General features: G+C 38.1%; 1 protein-coding gene and 1 non-coding gene across 2 annotated transcripts; both read right to left on the reverse strand.

The window, feature by feature from the left end:
• Positions 1 to 307: 307 nt before the first annotated feature.
• ankrd16 (ankyrin repeat domain 16) lies at positions 308 to 6,675 on the reverse strand. The gene is made up of 7 exons (XM_088347288.1): positions 6,221 to 6,675; positions 4,228 to 4,448; positions 2,743 to 2,785; positions 2,572 to 2,680; positions 2,178 to 2,339; positions 1,073 to 1,151; positions 308 to 913 (listed from the first exon to the last, which is right to left on the reverse strand). The coding sequence occupies exons 1-7, from the start codon at positions 6,559 to 6,561 to the stop codon at positions 765 to 767; spliced, it is 1,104 nt and encodes a 367-aa protein (XP_088203414.1). The 5' UTR covers positions 6,562 to 6,675; the 3' UTR covers positions 308 to 764.
• trnay-gua (transfer RNA tyrosine (anticodon GUA)) lies at positions 6,020 to 6,105 on the reverse strand. Its single transcript is given in 2 exon segments — positions 6,020 to 6,055; positions 6,069 to 6,105. It is a non-coding gene; the product is annotated as a tRNA-Tyr (tRNA).
• Positions 6,676 to 12,766: the final 6,091 nt, after the last annotated feature.

Genomic DNA, 12,766 nt, shown 5'->3' on the forward strand with positions numbered 1-12,766 from the left:
AAATGAAAATCATATTCAAGTTGTATTGAAGAATATATTTTTTTTAAATCTTAAAATACTACAAAATCGTGTAAATTGATGAGTGCTATGTCTTGAGTGATGGTTTTTATATGGAATGTCCAATGCCAAGTTTTTCAGTCCAATACTTAAATCTTGTCTCAACATGAATACAGATTTCTCATACTGATACCAGAAAATAACTTTCATTTGAAAAAAAGAGATCTTTTTAAAGGACTACCTTTAACAACCCCCAAAATATTTGTCCTTAATACTCTTATTAAAACTGAAATCGTTGATACTGATTAGCGAGAACAGTTCCCAGTTTGTTTTCGGTAAGTAACTGTTACTACTATGTTCTACTAGGTCATATTTATAATAGTAAATAATAAATTACTATCAATAAATTCTCGTTTTGTTGCCACTCTTGTCCCCAGTGTTCCATTGTGACCCCCTTCCGTAAAAACTACAAACAAAGACATATTGTTATTTCTTTGCCAATTCTTTATTAGCAATATCGCGTCCCGTTAAACTAGGGGGCCCGAGTTTTAAGTATCCATATAAGCTTCCAATACTGTTATTGGATACCATCAAGAGTACTTATACCATAAGGTTCGTCCCCATTATTTTTTGTATGAATAATTAATATATTAAAGTTTTTATTTTCCCACAAATAATACAAATGCATTCAATAATTTTTATATACTAACGAATATAAGATCCTCGACATTTTCAGGAACCCGGAAGAAAATTTAAAAAAATGCAAATTAAGTGCAGTCAAAGACTCGAATGACGTCGGACTTCCTGGCAAGTTGCCGTGCCGTCGTGCCGGACTCGTCCTGAGAGTCTTGGAGACCGAGATGCAACAGAGTTCTGACGGTTTCCGCGTGTTGTCCGATAGAGGCCATGTGGAGAGCTAGATTGAAAATTTAAAATAAACCAAGTTAAGTAGGATGAGAAGTTACCTACTTTATTATAAAAAACTAGCCTTACTTCCTGATTCATTTGCAAAGGCTGAACTCGTGAAGACAAGTGCAATTTGAAATAAAGATATTTGGGGGTGAGAATTAATTACCTGTTCTTCCCTTTTTATCTGCAACGTGAAGATCTGCTCCCAGATCTAATAGCGTCTTTATAGTGGACACGTGGCCTTCCTGTAAAGCCAACGAATTTTTGCATTAAATATGGCTCGGACAAGAAACAAAGGCAGATAGAAAGAGAAAACAACAGAGGGAGAGACTAAAAAGAAGAGAGGGAAAAAAGAGAAAACAGACATAAAAAGAAAAGAAAGCAAGAAAGTCAGAATAATGCAAGAAAGAAAGCAAGAAAAGAAAAAGGGGGAAAGAGAAAAAGAAGAGAATGAAAGAGAGCAGGAATGCAAGGATTACATAAGGAAAAAAAAGGGGGGATGAAAAAAGGAAGAGAGCGAAATGAAACAAAGACAAAAAAGGAGAAAACTAAAGACAGAGACAAAAAGAGACAAAAGAAGGGATAGCAAAAAAAGAGGGAAAAGAAACACTCACAGAAAAAGAGAGAGAAAGAAAGATAGAAGAGAGAGACCAATAAAAAGTGGGAGAAAGAAAGTAAGAAATACTGAAACAGAACGAGTGAAAAATCAAGAAAAGAAGGGAAGGGAGAGCTAATGAATAAGTGATAAAGGGAGAGCGAAAACGAAAGAGTGAGGGAGAGGGGAGAGCAAGAAGGAAATAAAGAAAAAAAGAGGGATAAAATGGGGAGAGAGCAAGAAAGAAAGAAAGAAAGGAATAGAGTGAGGAAAAGTTGGAGAAATAAAAGAAAAGAAGATAAAAGAAACACATTCTGAAAAGAGAAACCCAGAGAAAGGGAGAGAGTGATACAAAGAGAAAATAAAGATACAGAGAGAGTAAGACAGATAGAGTATGCAAAATAGATGGGAAAGGGAAGAGTAAGAGGAAAAAAAAACAGATAGAGGGAGTAGGACAGAAGGAGTAACAGAAAGAAAAACATACAGAAAAAAAGTAAATGTGTGAGGGACAGACAGAAAAGAGGACAGTGATAGAGGGGAAGAGAGAGAGGAAGAGAGAGAGAGAGAGAGAGAGAGAGAGAGAGAGAGAGAGAGAGAGAGAGAGAGAGAGAGAGAGAGAGAGAGAGAGAGAGAACGTTCTTTCTCCTGCCGCTTCCTAACAAACCTCCCTCCTCACCTTGGCAGCATAATGCAAGGCTGTCATCTGCATCGCTGTTGCCTTCTGCTTAACATCAACCCTGAGCTCTCTCACCAGGAACTTTAGCGCCTCCTCCTGGCCGGTCACGGACACTTGGTGGACTGCCTGAACCCCGAGGACATCAGATGCTAACGGAGAAGCCTGTACAAACAGGACAGATCATGGGCGTACTGGCCTGTTTTTGGAGGTGATCAAGCATTTTAAAAACTCTGTTTTCCTTAATAAATGACAGGATATAATTAAATATTATGAAAAACGCTCGATAAAAAAAAAAGTAAAACAAAACTAATGCTCCACTGCCTTGAAATGGTTTAACAGGTCATGTGATTTTGGATGTATATAACAACTGGAGCCTCTCAACCAGCGATTCTACCTGATGTTTCCCCAGAAGAAGCCTGGCCAATGAAACATGTCCGTTCCTCAGCGCGTCCATGAGAGGTGTGACACCGCAACTGTCTTTCTCGTCGGGGGTGTAGTCGCATCTGGACCAAACATTACTCAGTTTTTTCCAAAGTCATAAAAATTTGGATTCCGCTCCGTTTACCTCTCGAGCAAGATGGCGACCACTTCGACGCAGCCGTGCATTGCTAAAAGAGAGTCGACAAGTCAATTTAAATTGTTGAAACTGAGAACAATATTTTCTTACCGGTTAGCGTGAAGGGCTAACAGTTTAATGCGCATTTCTGAAATGACATATGTTATGTGATTACTATGTGATTACTAGGTTGTAATAACTAGAAAAGGGGTTAAATTACGGTACCGTCGGTCAACCTCTAAAACAGGGGCACCTGTTAGTCCTCTAAGACCACTTGAGTAGACCGCAGACTGGTTCTGAAAATATAGCACGGGTCATTTTGATTTACTAAGAAATTTGATTTAGAACTAACATGATGTTTTGTGGTTGACTGAACCTCTTCTAATCTCTCAGTAGCCTAGATGGTAGGGCGCCCGCTTTGAGACTGGGAGGTCGCTGGTTCGCGCCTCGGCCGAGTCATACCTAAGACTTATAACATTGGTAAAAATGGCGGCGCCCTCTGTTGGCTGCGGCTGCATCGGCTCGCTACAACGGGTCAGGTGTATCGACATTTCGTTCTGTGTACATTGTTACAAAGAATGACAATACAAAGGAAATTATTATTATTATTATTATAATTCCAAACTGGTATTCACATAGTAATAACATGTTGCATATAAAACGCATGGCACTTTGTGCTAATCAGTAAAAAAAAAGTAGCTCTTAGCGTCAAGACGTTTGCGGACCCCTACTCTAAAACATCCCCAAGCAAGACATCAAATGTCCTAAATTACAATAACCCATTTCTAGTGAGCTCTTTTCATATTTTCATTATTTATAATAGGGGAAGAAAAATGAAAAAAAAGAAAGATAGAAAAGTATATGGAGAGAGAGAGAATGAGAGAAAGAGGGAGGGCCGGAGGGAGAGACAAAGCAGGAGAGAAAAAAAAAGTCAGAGCAAGAAGGAAAGATAGACAAAAAAGATAAAAAGGCAGAGAAATAGAGTAAGGCAGAAAAAAAGTAGAAAGAAAGGTAGAAAGAAAGGTAGAAGTAAAGAAAGAAAGAAAGGTAGAAAGAAAGAAAGGTAGAAAGAAAGAAAGAAAGAAAAAAAGAAAGAAAGAAAGAAAGAAAGAAAGAAAGGTAGAAAGAAAGAAAGGTAGAAAGAAAGAAAGAAAGGTAGAAAGAAAGAAAGAAAGAAAGAAAGAAAGAAAGAAAGAAAGAAAGAAAGAAAGAAAGAAAGAAAGAAAGAAAGAAAGAAAGAAAGAAAGAAAGAGAAATGTCAGAACAAAAAATACAAAGCAAAAACAATAAAAGAGAGAAATAAATGAGCAAAGAGAGTGAGAGAAAGAAAGGAGGAAAGGAAAAGAGAAAGAAACAAAACATCAAGAAAGACAGAAACAGTTGCCCATTAAAAATCAAATCTCCAACGAAATGGCAATGACCCATCACTAGTTTTAAAACCTGTCTGCGGGCCACTAAGTTATGGGCCCACAATGGGTGGTGAGCTCGTCTCACCCGCCGTGTGCAGTGGCGTCCTCCCTGTCTTGCTTTTTGTCCTCCATGATTGTGGCGCGACGTCCAGGAGATGGCGCACGATTTGGGGGTGACCGCTTCTGCAGGCGATGTGGAAGGCGCTCCAGCCGTCTTTGTTCTTTATGTGCGGGTCGGCCGAGGAGGACAGCAGCAATCGGATCACGTCCAAGTTATGACGGGTGCAGGCCATCATCAGGGGCGTCCTGGGAAGGTTGCAACGTAAATGAGTTTTTTTCTGTGGGAAAGAAAATAAGAAAAACAGAGAGATATACAAACAAGAGAGAGAAAGAGAGAGATACAAACAAGAGAGAGAGAGAGAGAGAGAGAGAGAGGGGGAGACACAAACAAGAGAGAGAGAAAGAGAGAGAGAGAAATAGAGAGAGAGAAAGATTCCAGGCTCCTCCGTGATCATTTCTGAAGCACCCTTGGGCAAGACACTGTACCCCTAATGCCCCCGATAAGCAGGTAGGCACCTTGCATGGCTGTCGCCGCTATTGGCGTGTGTGTGTGTGTGAATGGGTAGGCTTGAAGTACATTGTAAAGAACTTTGGGAGGTCTTCAGTGACTTGAAAAGCCCTCTAGAAATGCAGTCCATTTAACATTTATTTGAAAGAGGTGGAAGGAATTAAGAGAGGTGTAACAGAGTTGAAATTTGATTGTTTTGAATGTTTTTTTGAATTCTCACAAAATCTGTGTTTTTGTTGTATTACTGTTAATATTCCGGTACCTCATTCAGTTGTTAAGTCATGGGCTTCTGCGACTGTTTTTTTCGTTTGGCACTTTATGGGCTTCAGCGCTTGCCGTAGCTTAAGTGATTTTTGTAAGCGTTGAAGATAATTGCAGTCGAGAACAGAGACCCCTGACTTTTGTATTGTTTTATTTACTGAATGCAGGCAATAAACCCAGAGATTGTGAAACCTTGTGTCGTGCATGAACGAGGGTCGCTACACTGGTGCCGTGACCCGGATCAGTGTAGCGACCCTCGTTCATGCACGACACAAGGTTTCACAATCTCTGGGTTTATTGCCTGCATTCAGTAAATAAAACAATACAAAAGTCAGGGGTCTCTGTTCTCGACTGCAATTATCTTCAACGCTTACAAAAATCACTTAAGCTACGGCAAGCGCTGAAGCCCATAAAGTGCCAAACGAAAAAAACAGTCGCAGAAGCCCATGACTTAACAACTGAATGAGGTACCGGAATATTAACAGTAATACAACAAAAACACAGATTTTGTGAGAATTCAAAAAAACATTCAAAACAATCAAATTTCAACTCTGTTACACCGGGAAAAAAGGAAAGAGAGAAAGACAGAAATGGGAAAGAGAAATGGTTTAAGAGAAAGAGAGAGAGAGAAAAGGAAAAGGAGAGGGGGAAAAGTAAAGAAGAAATAAAGTAAAAACAGAAAGCGCGAGAGAAAAAAAGGAAGAAGGAAAAATACAGTTGAAGAAAAAAGAGAGAGAATCAAATAGAGAAAGCGCGTGGGGGAGAGAGAAAAAAGACAAAAAGACAGTGAAAGAGTGAGATGTGAAAGAAAAAAAAAGAAATATTGCATAAAGGACATAAGTCATGGTCATGATCTGGATTTATATAGCGCTTTTCAAGTCAATGAAGAAAAAGATGAAAAAAGGGGGAAAAAGACGGCGAAAGAAAGAGATACAGAAATTATCACAAAGAGAGAAAGAAACAATGAACAACAGACATAAAGTCATACTCAAATATTTATAATGATTTCCATAATTATTTTTCGAAGGGGATGGAAAAAAAGGAGAACTCCTTCGAGCCGGATTCGAACCAGCGACCTAAGGATATCAGCATTTCCTCTACAGTCCTCCGCTCTACCAACTGAGCTATCGAAGGATTCTGCCGACATAGCTCCGTGTGCGGTCTTGTACCAGCAACAGAGGGAAACACTAGCAATGTTGTTTAATATGTAGCATATGTTTCAAGAAAAATTAAGCCATTTGGTTCTCACCAATCCGCCTTCTTCAAACTATCCACTTTAGCGCCCGCTTTTAGTAGATAGCGCACACAAGCCAACCACCCCATGCTAGCAGCTTCGTGCAGCGGCCGCTTGTAGTCGTTGTTACAAACGTCCACGTCGGTTCCGACTTCTCGAACCAAAAAGTCCAAAGTGTCCAAATGTCCATTTCGGGACGCCAAATGTAAAAGAGTATCACCGGAGCGGCCGAAATGTTTTTCTCGGATAGCTTCCATTAGCCCGCCTGTCTTCAGGTGATTTTTCAAAGAGCACAAATCTCCGTCCTGGGTTGCTTTAAGCGCAACTTTCAGGTGTTTTTCGTCCATTCTCGACATAAAATTGACTTCCTCACATAATTGACGAATTTAGAAAAAAAAAAACATTAAAAGCTATTTTAAGAACACTGAAGACAGTTTTGTTGGATCTCGCGAGAACACAAGGACACGGCGTGTATTATTAAAGCGACAGAGTGTACTACTTAGCGCCTCCTGCAGGTAAAAAAGAAACTTCATATGTAAAAACAAAAAATAAATATTCATTCAAATGATGAACTATCATGTAAACATTCATTTTTAAATACTTGGCATTCCATAAATTAGCATTTACAGTATTTGATATCAGGTGAACCTCACTTAGAGGGAGCTGTCATTATTGGTGGCCATCTTGCTGCCAAGGCTAACCTCAAAAAACAGTTTTTTCCCCTTTTTTGGGCACATAGTTCTTTTCCATTTTTTTAGAAAAAAACAGATACAATTAAAATGTAGTTAAAAATATTACACTGGAAGATTTTTTTCTCATTTAATGTGTTATTTTTGTTATTTTTTCCTTGTTTCTCTTCTCTTTTTCATATTCACACCATTTTCTTTCTTTTATTTCCTGAACGCACCGCGAGTGAAACTAGCGTAGCCGCTAATGTGCACTAAAGTATCTAAAAGCATTTCAATAATTAATAAAGCCAAATTCATTTTAAACTATAATGCATTGTATTTATTATATTGTTCTCTAGTTCTGCCATATTTAACATATTATTGGGGCAATAATTACAAAAGTTCACTACAGCCCCTTTTTATCCTCCAAATCCTCCAAAACATGCAATTAGAACCATACACAGGGTAGGATATCGAGATCATACTAGTATTTTATTCCTACAGTCCAAATTATTAAAATTAGATGATTTGGTAAAATTTTTCACTTTTCACTGCACAACTGCTATTTAAGGTCAACAAAAACATAGTGCCAGAAAACATCCGTAATTCATAATCCCAAAAGTGAGAACCACTAGGAGAAAAGCATGTGTGTGTCTGTGCGTGGAGTCAAGCTTTAGAACGGATTGCAAAACGAGATCAAACGGTGTCCAACTATTCACTTGTTCAGGTTTAGATACAAAGGAATATTCCTGGCGGAATACAGAGATGAGGAGGTGAGTGGTGCAGGAGATTGGGAATAGTGCTTCTAGTTAACTTTGTGTTATTGTTGCTATTCTTATATCAAAACTGTTATTATTAATATCATTACAATTGTTGTGATATCATTGGTATATTTGGTGGGGAAGATGAAGGGGTCGGTAATATAAGTATTTTGCTTCTTACTACCCCTTTTCGAACATATTGTGTAAGGTTATTTTGTTGTTTAGTTATTGTTTTTGTTCTGTTTTTATTTTGATGTTCGAATAAAGTTTTCATTCATTCATTCATTTAAGTCATTAACATTCCTTATTCCTTTGTCTTCCTTCCCCTCTTCTATTTGATTTTTTTTAATCTGTTTCTAGCTTGGATCAGGTCAACTCTTTAATTACTCTGGAGTGGAAACTGGTGCCCTTGTCCTCCATTTGGGTTCAGCAGGCGGCTCGATCCTGCACCTTTTGAGACATAGGTGAACTCGGCCTACTCATTTCGATTGACAACTCTATAATCCTTTGTCACGCTGTCAAGTGGCTAAAGATATCAATGGCAGTAGCCATAGCCTGCAGCCAGTGGATACAAAGAGTTGCTTGAGAGGGAAACAGTGGAAAACGTGGCAGATTCCTAAATCACACAACTTAGTGACATTTCCTTGCATGAGCAGCTGTGGAGGGCAAGTTATTTACACATTGCAGCTAACAATACAAATATCAACTAGCTAAAGCCTTCAGCCAAGTACCTAACATGATTGGCTAGAGAAGGAAACGGTGGCAAAAAAGTGTAAGATGCCTGAATGACAGAAATTGACGACATTCACTTGCATGAGCAGCTGGAGAAAGCGAGTGACACTAAAAAAGGAAGCATCGGTAGCAAATAGTAACAATAGCGGCAAGCCATAGCCTGCAGTCAAGGGTCTATCATGAGTGGCTAGAGAAAGTAGCGGCGGTAAAAAGTGGAAGATGCCTGAATGACAGAAATCAGCTATGTTTGCTAGCATAAGCAGCTGAAGGAAGCGAGTGGCACTGAAAAGGGAAGCATGAGTATCAAACAGTAACAATAGCAGTGAGCCATAGCCTGCAGTCAAGTGTTTACCTTGAGTGGCTAGAGAAGGAAACAGTGGTAAAGGGCAACAAGCAGCTTTAGAAAGTGAGTGGCACTGAAAGATGAGGCAGCTGAGAGTAACACAAGCAGCAAGCCATAACCAGCAGCCAAGTGACAAACATGAATGGCTAAAGAGGGAAAAATGTGGACTATCTTGAATCATTAAACTCAGCTGTGGAAAGCGAGTGACAGTGAAGAACGAAGCCAACAACAACAAAAGTGGCTTACAGGGAGCTATAGCCTGCAGCCAAGTAGTATTCATGACTGGCTAGAGAGGAAAACAGTAGGGAAAAAGCACCAGATTCCAGAATCATAGAATAGAGGCTTATAAAATAGATTGTAAATCAGTGGTGGGTCGTAAGGGCCTACAAGTCCTTCTCTGCTGGCCCAAAAAATACCTGAATCATGTGATGTTATTTATATTTTGCCTATAAATAAATGATTCATGATGTTTTTTGTGCTGTTCCTAAAAAACATGAATAATAAATACAGTCATTCCAAATTATCTTTCAGCTTACTTTCATTGCTTTTTCCCTGCCTGCTCAGCTTCCAGCCGTTTGCTTTTATATTTGAGCATGTAACCAATCACTTTTCAGGATTACTTGTTGCTAGGCTCAGAGATCAGTCCAGACGCCTTCAATATGTTTTGTGCAGGCGTCCTGCAACATAACATAGCTGTGGCTTTAGTCAATCAAATGTCAAATTGGTTCAAATAGGGACGTTTTTCAGTACGTTTTCCTGGGTAAAGTGTGGCTAAATTCTTTTGATTCCCAAACAGTTCTTTGAGTTGTTTTTGTCATTTTTTTGTTTGCTTTTGTTCCTTTTATTACCAAACATGATGTGACATTATTCACGAAATTACTTGAAAAGGGGAGGAATAAAACAAAAAAGACACAATGGAAAAAAGAGAAAAAGAAAAAAGGTGGTAGAAAAAGAGAAAACGAAAAAAAAGGCAGATGTTTAAAGGTTCCTTAGTTTAATCTGTGTATAACCAATAATAATCTTGCACAAAATGATTGATAATTTAGAGAAAAAACAATTTTTGTATTTAATCAAGGGTCTCTAAGGTTTTTCCCCCAAGGGACAGCTGAGTCGATTTTTTTAGTAAATTTAATTTTTATATTGATTAACTGTCTAGGTAACCCGACTTCCAATATTTAACCTAGTAATAAAACAGTAACAACATAGTTATAGCATGATGTGTTATTTTATAAATGCATATCAAACTGGATGCCCTTTGCGCTAATTAGTAACAAAAACGAGTTCACGGCTTGAAAATGGTGAATTATAGTTGGATTTATTTTTTCACTCCACCACAAGATGTCGTTGTGTTGCGTAACTAATTAACTTGGAACTATTTCATACTCACAGCTCACGGATCCTCCCCCCCCCCACCCCCCCACCCCCCCCACACACACACACACACAAATGCTAATTAAAATATCGACTATAGAGGGCTCCGCGCTTTGTGCTAAAAATAGTAACACGGCTTCGTGCCGCCATCTTGGAAGTCTGTCGATTACAAGCGGTGATAGCGAGAGGAGCAAATATTTACTCAGTTTGTCTATTTATTTACTCAACTAGCTTCGTTTGTGTACGGATTTTGTCCATCAACACTATGGAAAACTACGTGGAGAGTTTAGACAAGCAAGCACGCGAGCGGTACGCTGCGAAGTCGCATTTTATTGGAAAATTGGATCCCTACAAAATTAAAAACAAGGACTGGAAGTCTGATCCCGATTTGTTGCCGTGTGTGACTTACATCGAACTTGTTAACTATCTTATTTTCCACCCAAGTCCCTTTTGTGAACTGAAGGATTTTCAAAATTACAAAAGTATGGAAGCCTACGACAGATTTGTTGAGGAATCCTCTTACTGTGTTTGTCCAAGGTTTGTGATGTGGCGAAAACATGCGAACATTGGATGATACTACACTGAAACTCAAAACGCTATCCCGCCCCCCTCAGCCATTGTAAATTAAAGGTGTTAATTATGAGCCTTTCATCTAAACAAAGATTGAAAATAAATACAATTGCAAACAGCGCATACTACATGTTTGTTTGATACATGTGTATGGTGAAGTAGTTGTTTAATAATGTTATCCACTGAGAGAGAAGAAATATCTCATCAAAGTGGATGAAATGCACATTTACTATGTATTCTTGTTATATACTTGTTCAACATCTAGAATCTAGAGCCTAGGCCATATGTGGCCCACGATGCGAAATGAGTTTGACACCCCTGATCTAGATCTTTTAAGAATATTTTTCAGAAATGTTACTCAAGAAGCAACACCTACAGTATTTAACCTAGCCATGCTTGAATGGTGTCGACAGATGTACATGAAGTACACATGTCCCATAACCTTTTTAAAATTTATTTCTACATCATAAATAATTCAATTTACCTGTCAGAAAGTGGTCAGAACAAACACGAACACAGTCAAGCTTTGGCAAATTCGACCGGTTGATAGCTGCCAGCCACATTCGTCTTCGCCGCTCACTTTTCTCCTGAGCTTCAATCCCCTGATCGTAAACACACTTCGGAAGTCTAAAGAAGCCCTTCCCACCCTTTTCCCCTCGGCTACAACAGCCAACAATAACGCACGTATTCGGCATTACAATGTAGAATCTAACTGGTTCGCTGAACAATAACAATGAAGTGAAAAGCTTTGTGGACTTCCAAAATGGCCACCAGCAATGCATTGTGGGTAATCTTAGGACCTCGAAGCGCTCTATTCAGTGGAACAACAAAGAAACTATGAAATAATGTAAAACACATCTATTTAAATGAAAAACACAGAAAACCCCAAATAAGAATATTTACAGATGTACAAAAAAGATAAAACAAAAACCATTTTAACCTTTTTTTATACTCAACAGATTTAGAGACAACAACACAGAATTTCTGGAGTGAAGGCCCAAGTCTAAAGTTCACCGCATGCCACATAGATTATACACATTGCAAACAAAACAAATTGAAATGAAAAGATTAGTATAACGTTCACATTAAAAATCAAAATTACAAATTTGAATCGGATGAAATAGAATACAAAAAAAATAACATTGAATGTCAATTAAATCAAGACAAAAACATAATTTGCATAGTATATGACTTCCTACGTTATTTGGGATTTACGCTTTTTGGGGAGAAAATAATCATGCAGAGGAACGAGCAATCTCAAACTCTACAAAACATGTAAACTTTTAATTTTATGAAGAAAACCTGCAAAATTTACCTGAAAGGGTGGCGATGTTCGACGACCCCAGAAAACTCAGATTAAGGAAGAAGCCTAAACCAAAGGGTACAAAATTGAATTTTAATTTTTGTCGGTTTGTGTGTTTCCTGTAAATTCAACCCACCACTCTACGATATTTAATTCTTTAAAAATAAAAGTTGGAGGCACTTAGGATTTGATGTGATACTTTCTTATCCACTTTTTTTTTGTTTTGGAAAAAACAAACCTAATCCCAAACCAATTCATCTGAGCTTCAAATCACACACACAAAGTAAATACAAATATAGAAAATGGTGTGAATATGAAAAAGAGAAGAGAAACAAAGAAAAAATAACACATTAAATGATAAAAACATCTTCCAGTGTAATATTTCTTAACTACATTTTAATTGTATCTGTCTTTTTCTGAAAAAGGGAAAAGAACTACCTACCATATGAGTACAATGGTATGTAACCTCTAATAGTGACCTGAGACCTCACGGAACTATCAATGTTTTGTCAAGTTTGAAAGACAGGAATGGTCTCCAAATGTTTTGTTAAATTTCATGTGGAGTACAGATTTTAAAATAATTCCAACGAAATAAAAAGAAAGTTGATGTCACCTCTCTTCTGTCTTTCGTACTGACGTCATCAACTCGCACATTTTTAAATTGAGATTTCCAGGTTGCTGATTGTTTTGAATTCCAAGTTTAAAGGACACAGATTGGTCTTTACGTGTTCCTAGTTGCCTGTTTAGTATGTACATTTTAAAATACAAATCATATTATAACCATTGATAAGCAAGTTAAAAAGGAGAATAGGG

This window comes from Urocampus carinirostris, chromosome 11 (assembly GCF_059441175.1).
Source record: "Urocampus carinirostris isolate Australia breed hairy pipefish chromosome 11, RoL_Ucar_1.0, whole genome shotgun sequence".
NCBI lineage: Eukaryota > Metazoa > Chordata > Actinopteri > Syngnathiformes > Syngnathidae > Urocampus > Urocampus carinirostris.

What these genes read in the sequence shown, in the direction of transcription:
- ankrd16 (XM_088347288.1), bottom strand. Translation starts at nt 6,561, where the DNA reads ATGTCGAGAATGGACGAAAAACACCTGAAAGTTGCGCTTAAAGCAACC. An exon ending in AGTTTGAAGAAGGCGGATTG is followed by an intron (nt 4,449 to 6,220) that starts GTGAGAACCAAA and finishes CAACCTTCCCAG; the next exon opens with GACGCCCCTGATGATGGCCT. An exon ending in AGATAAAAAGGGAAGAACAG is followed by an intron (nt 914 to 1,072) that starts GTAATTAATTCT and finishes TTTTCAATCTAG; the next exon opens with CTCTCCACATGGCCTCTATC.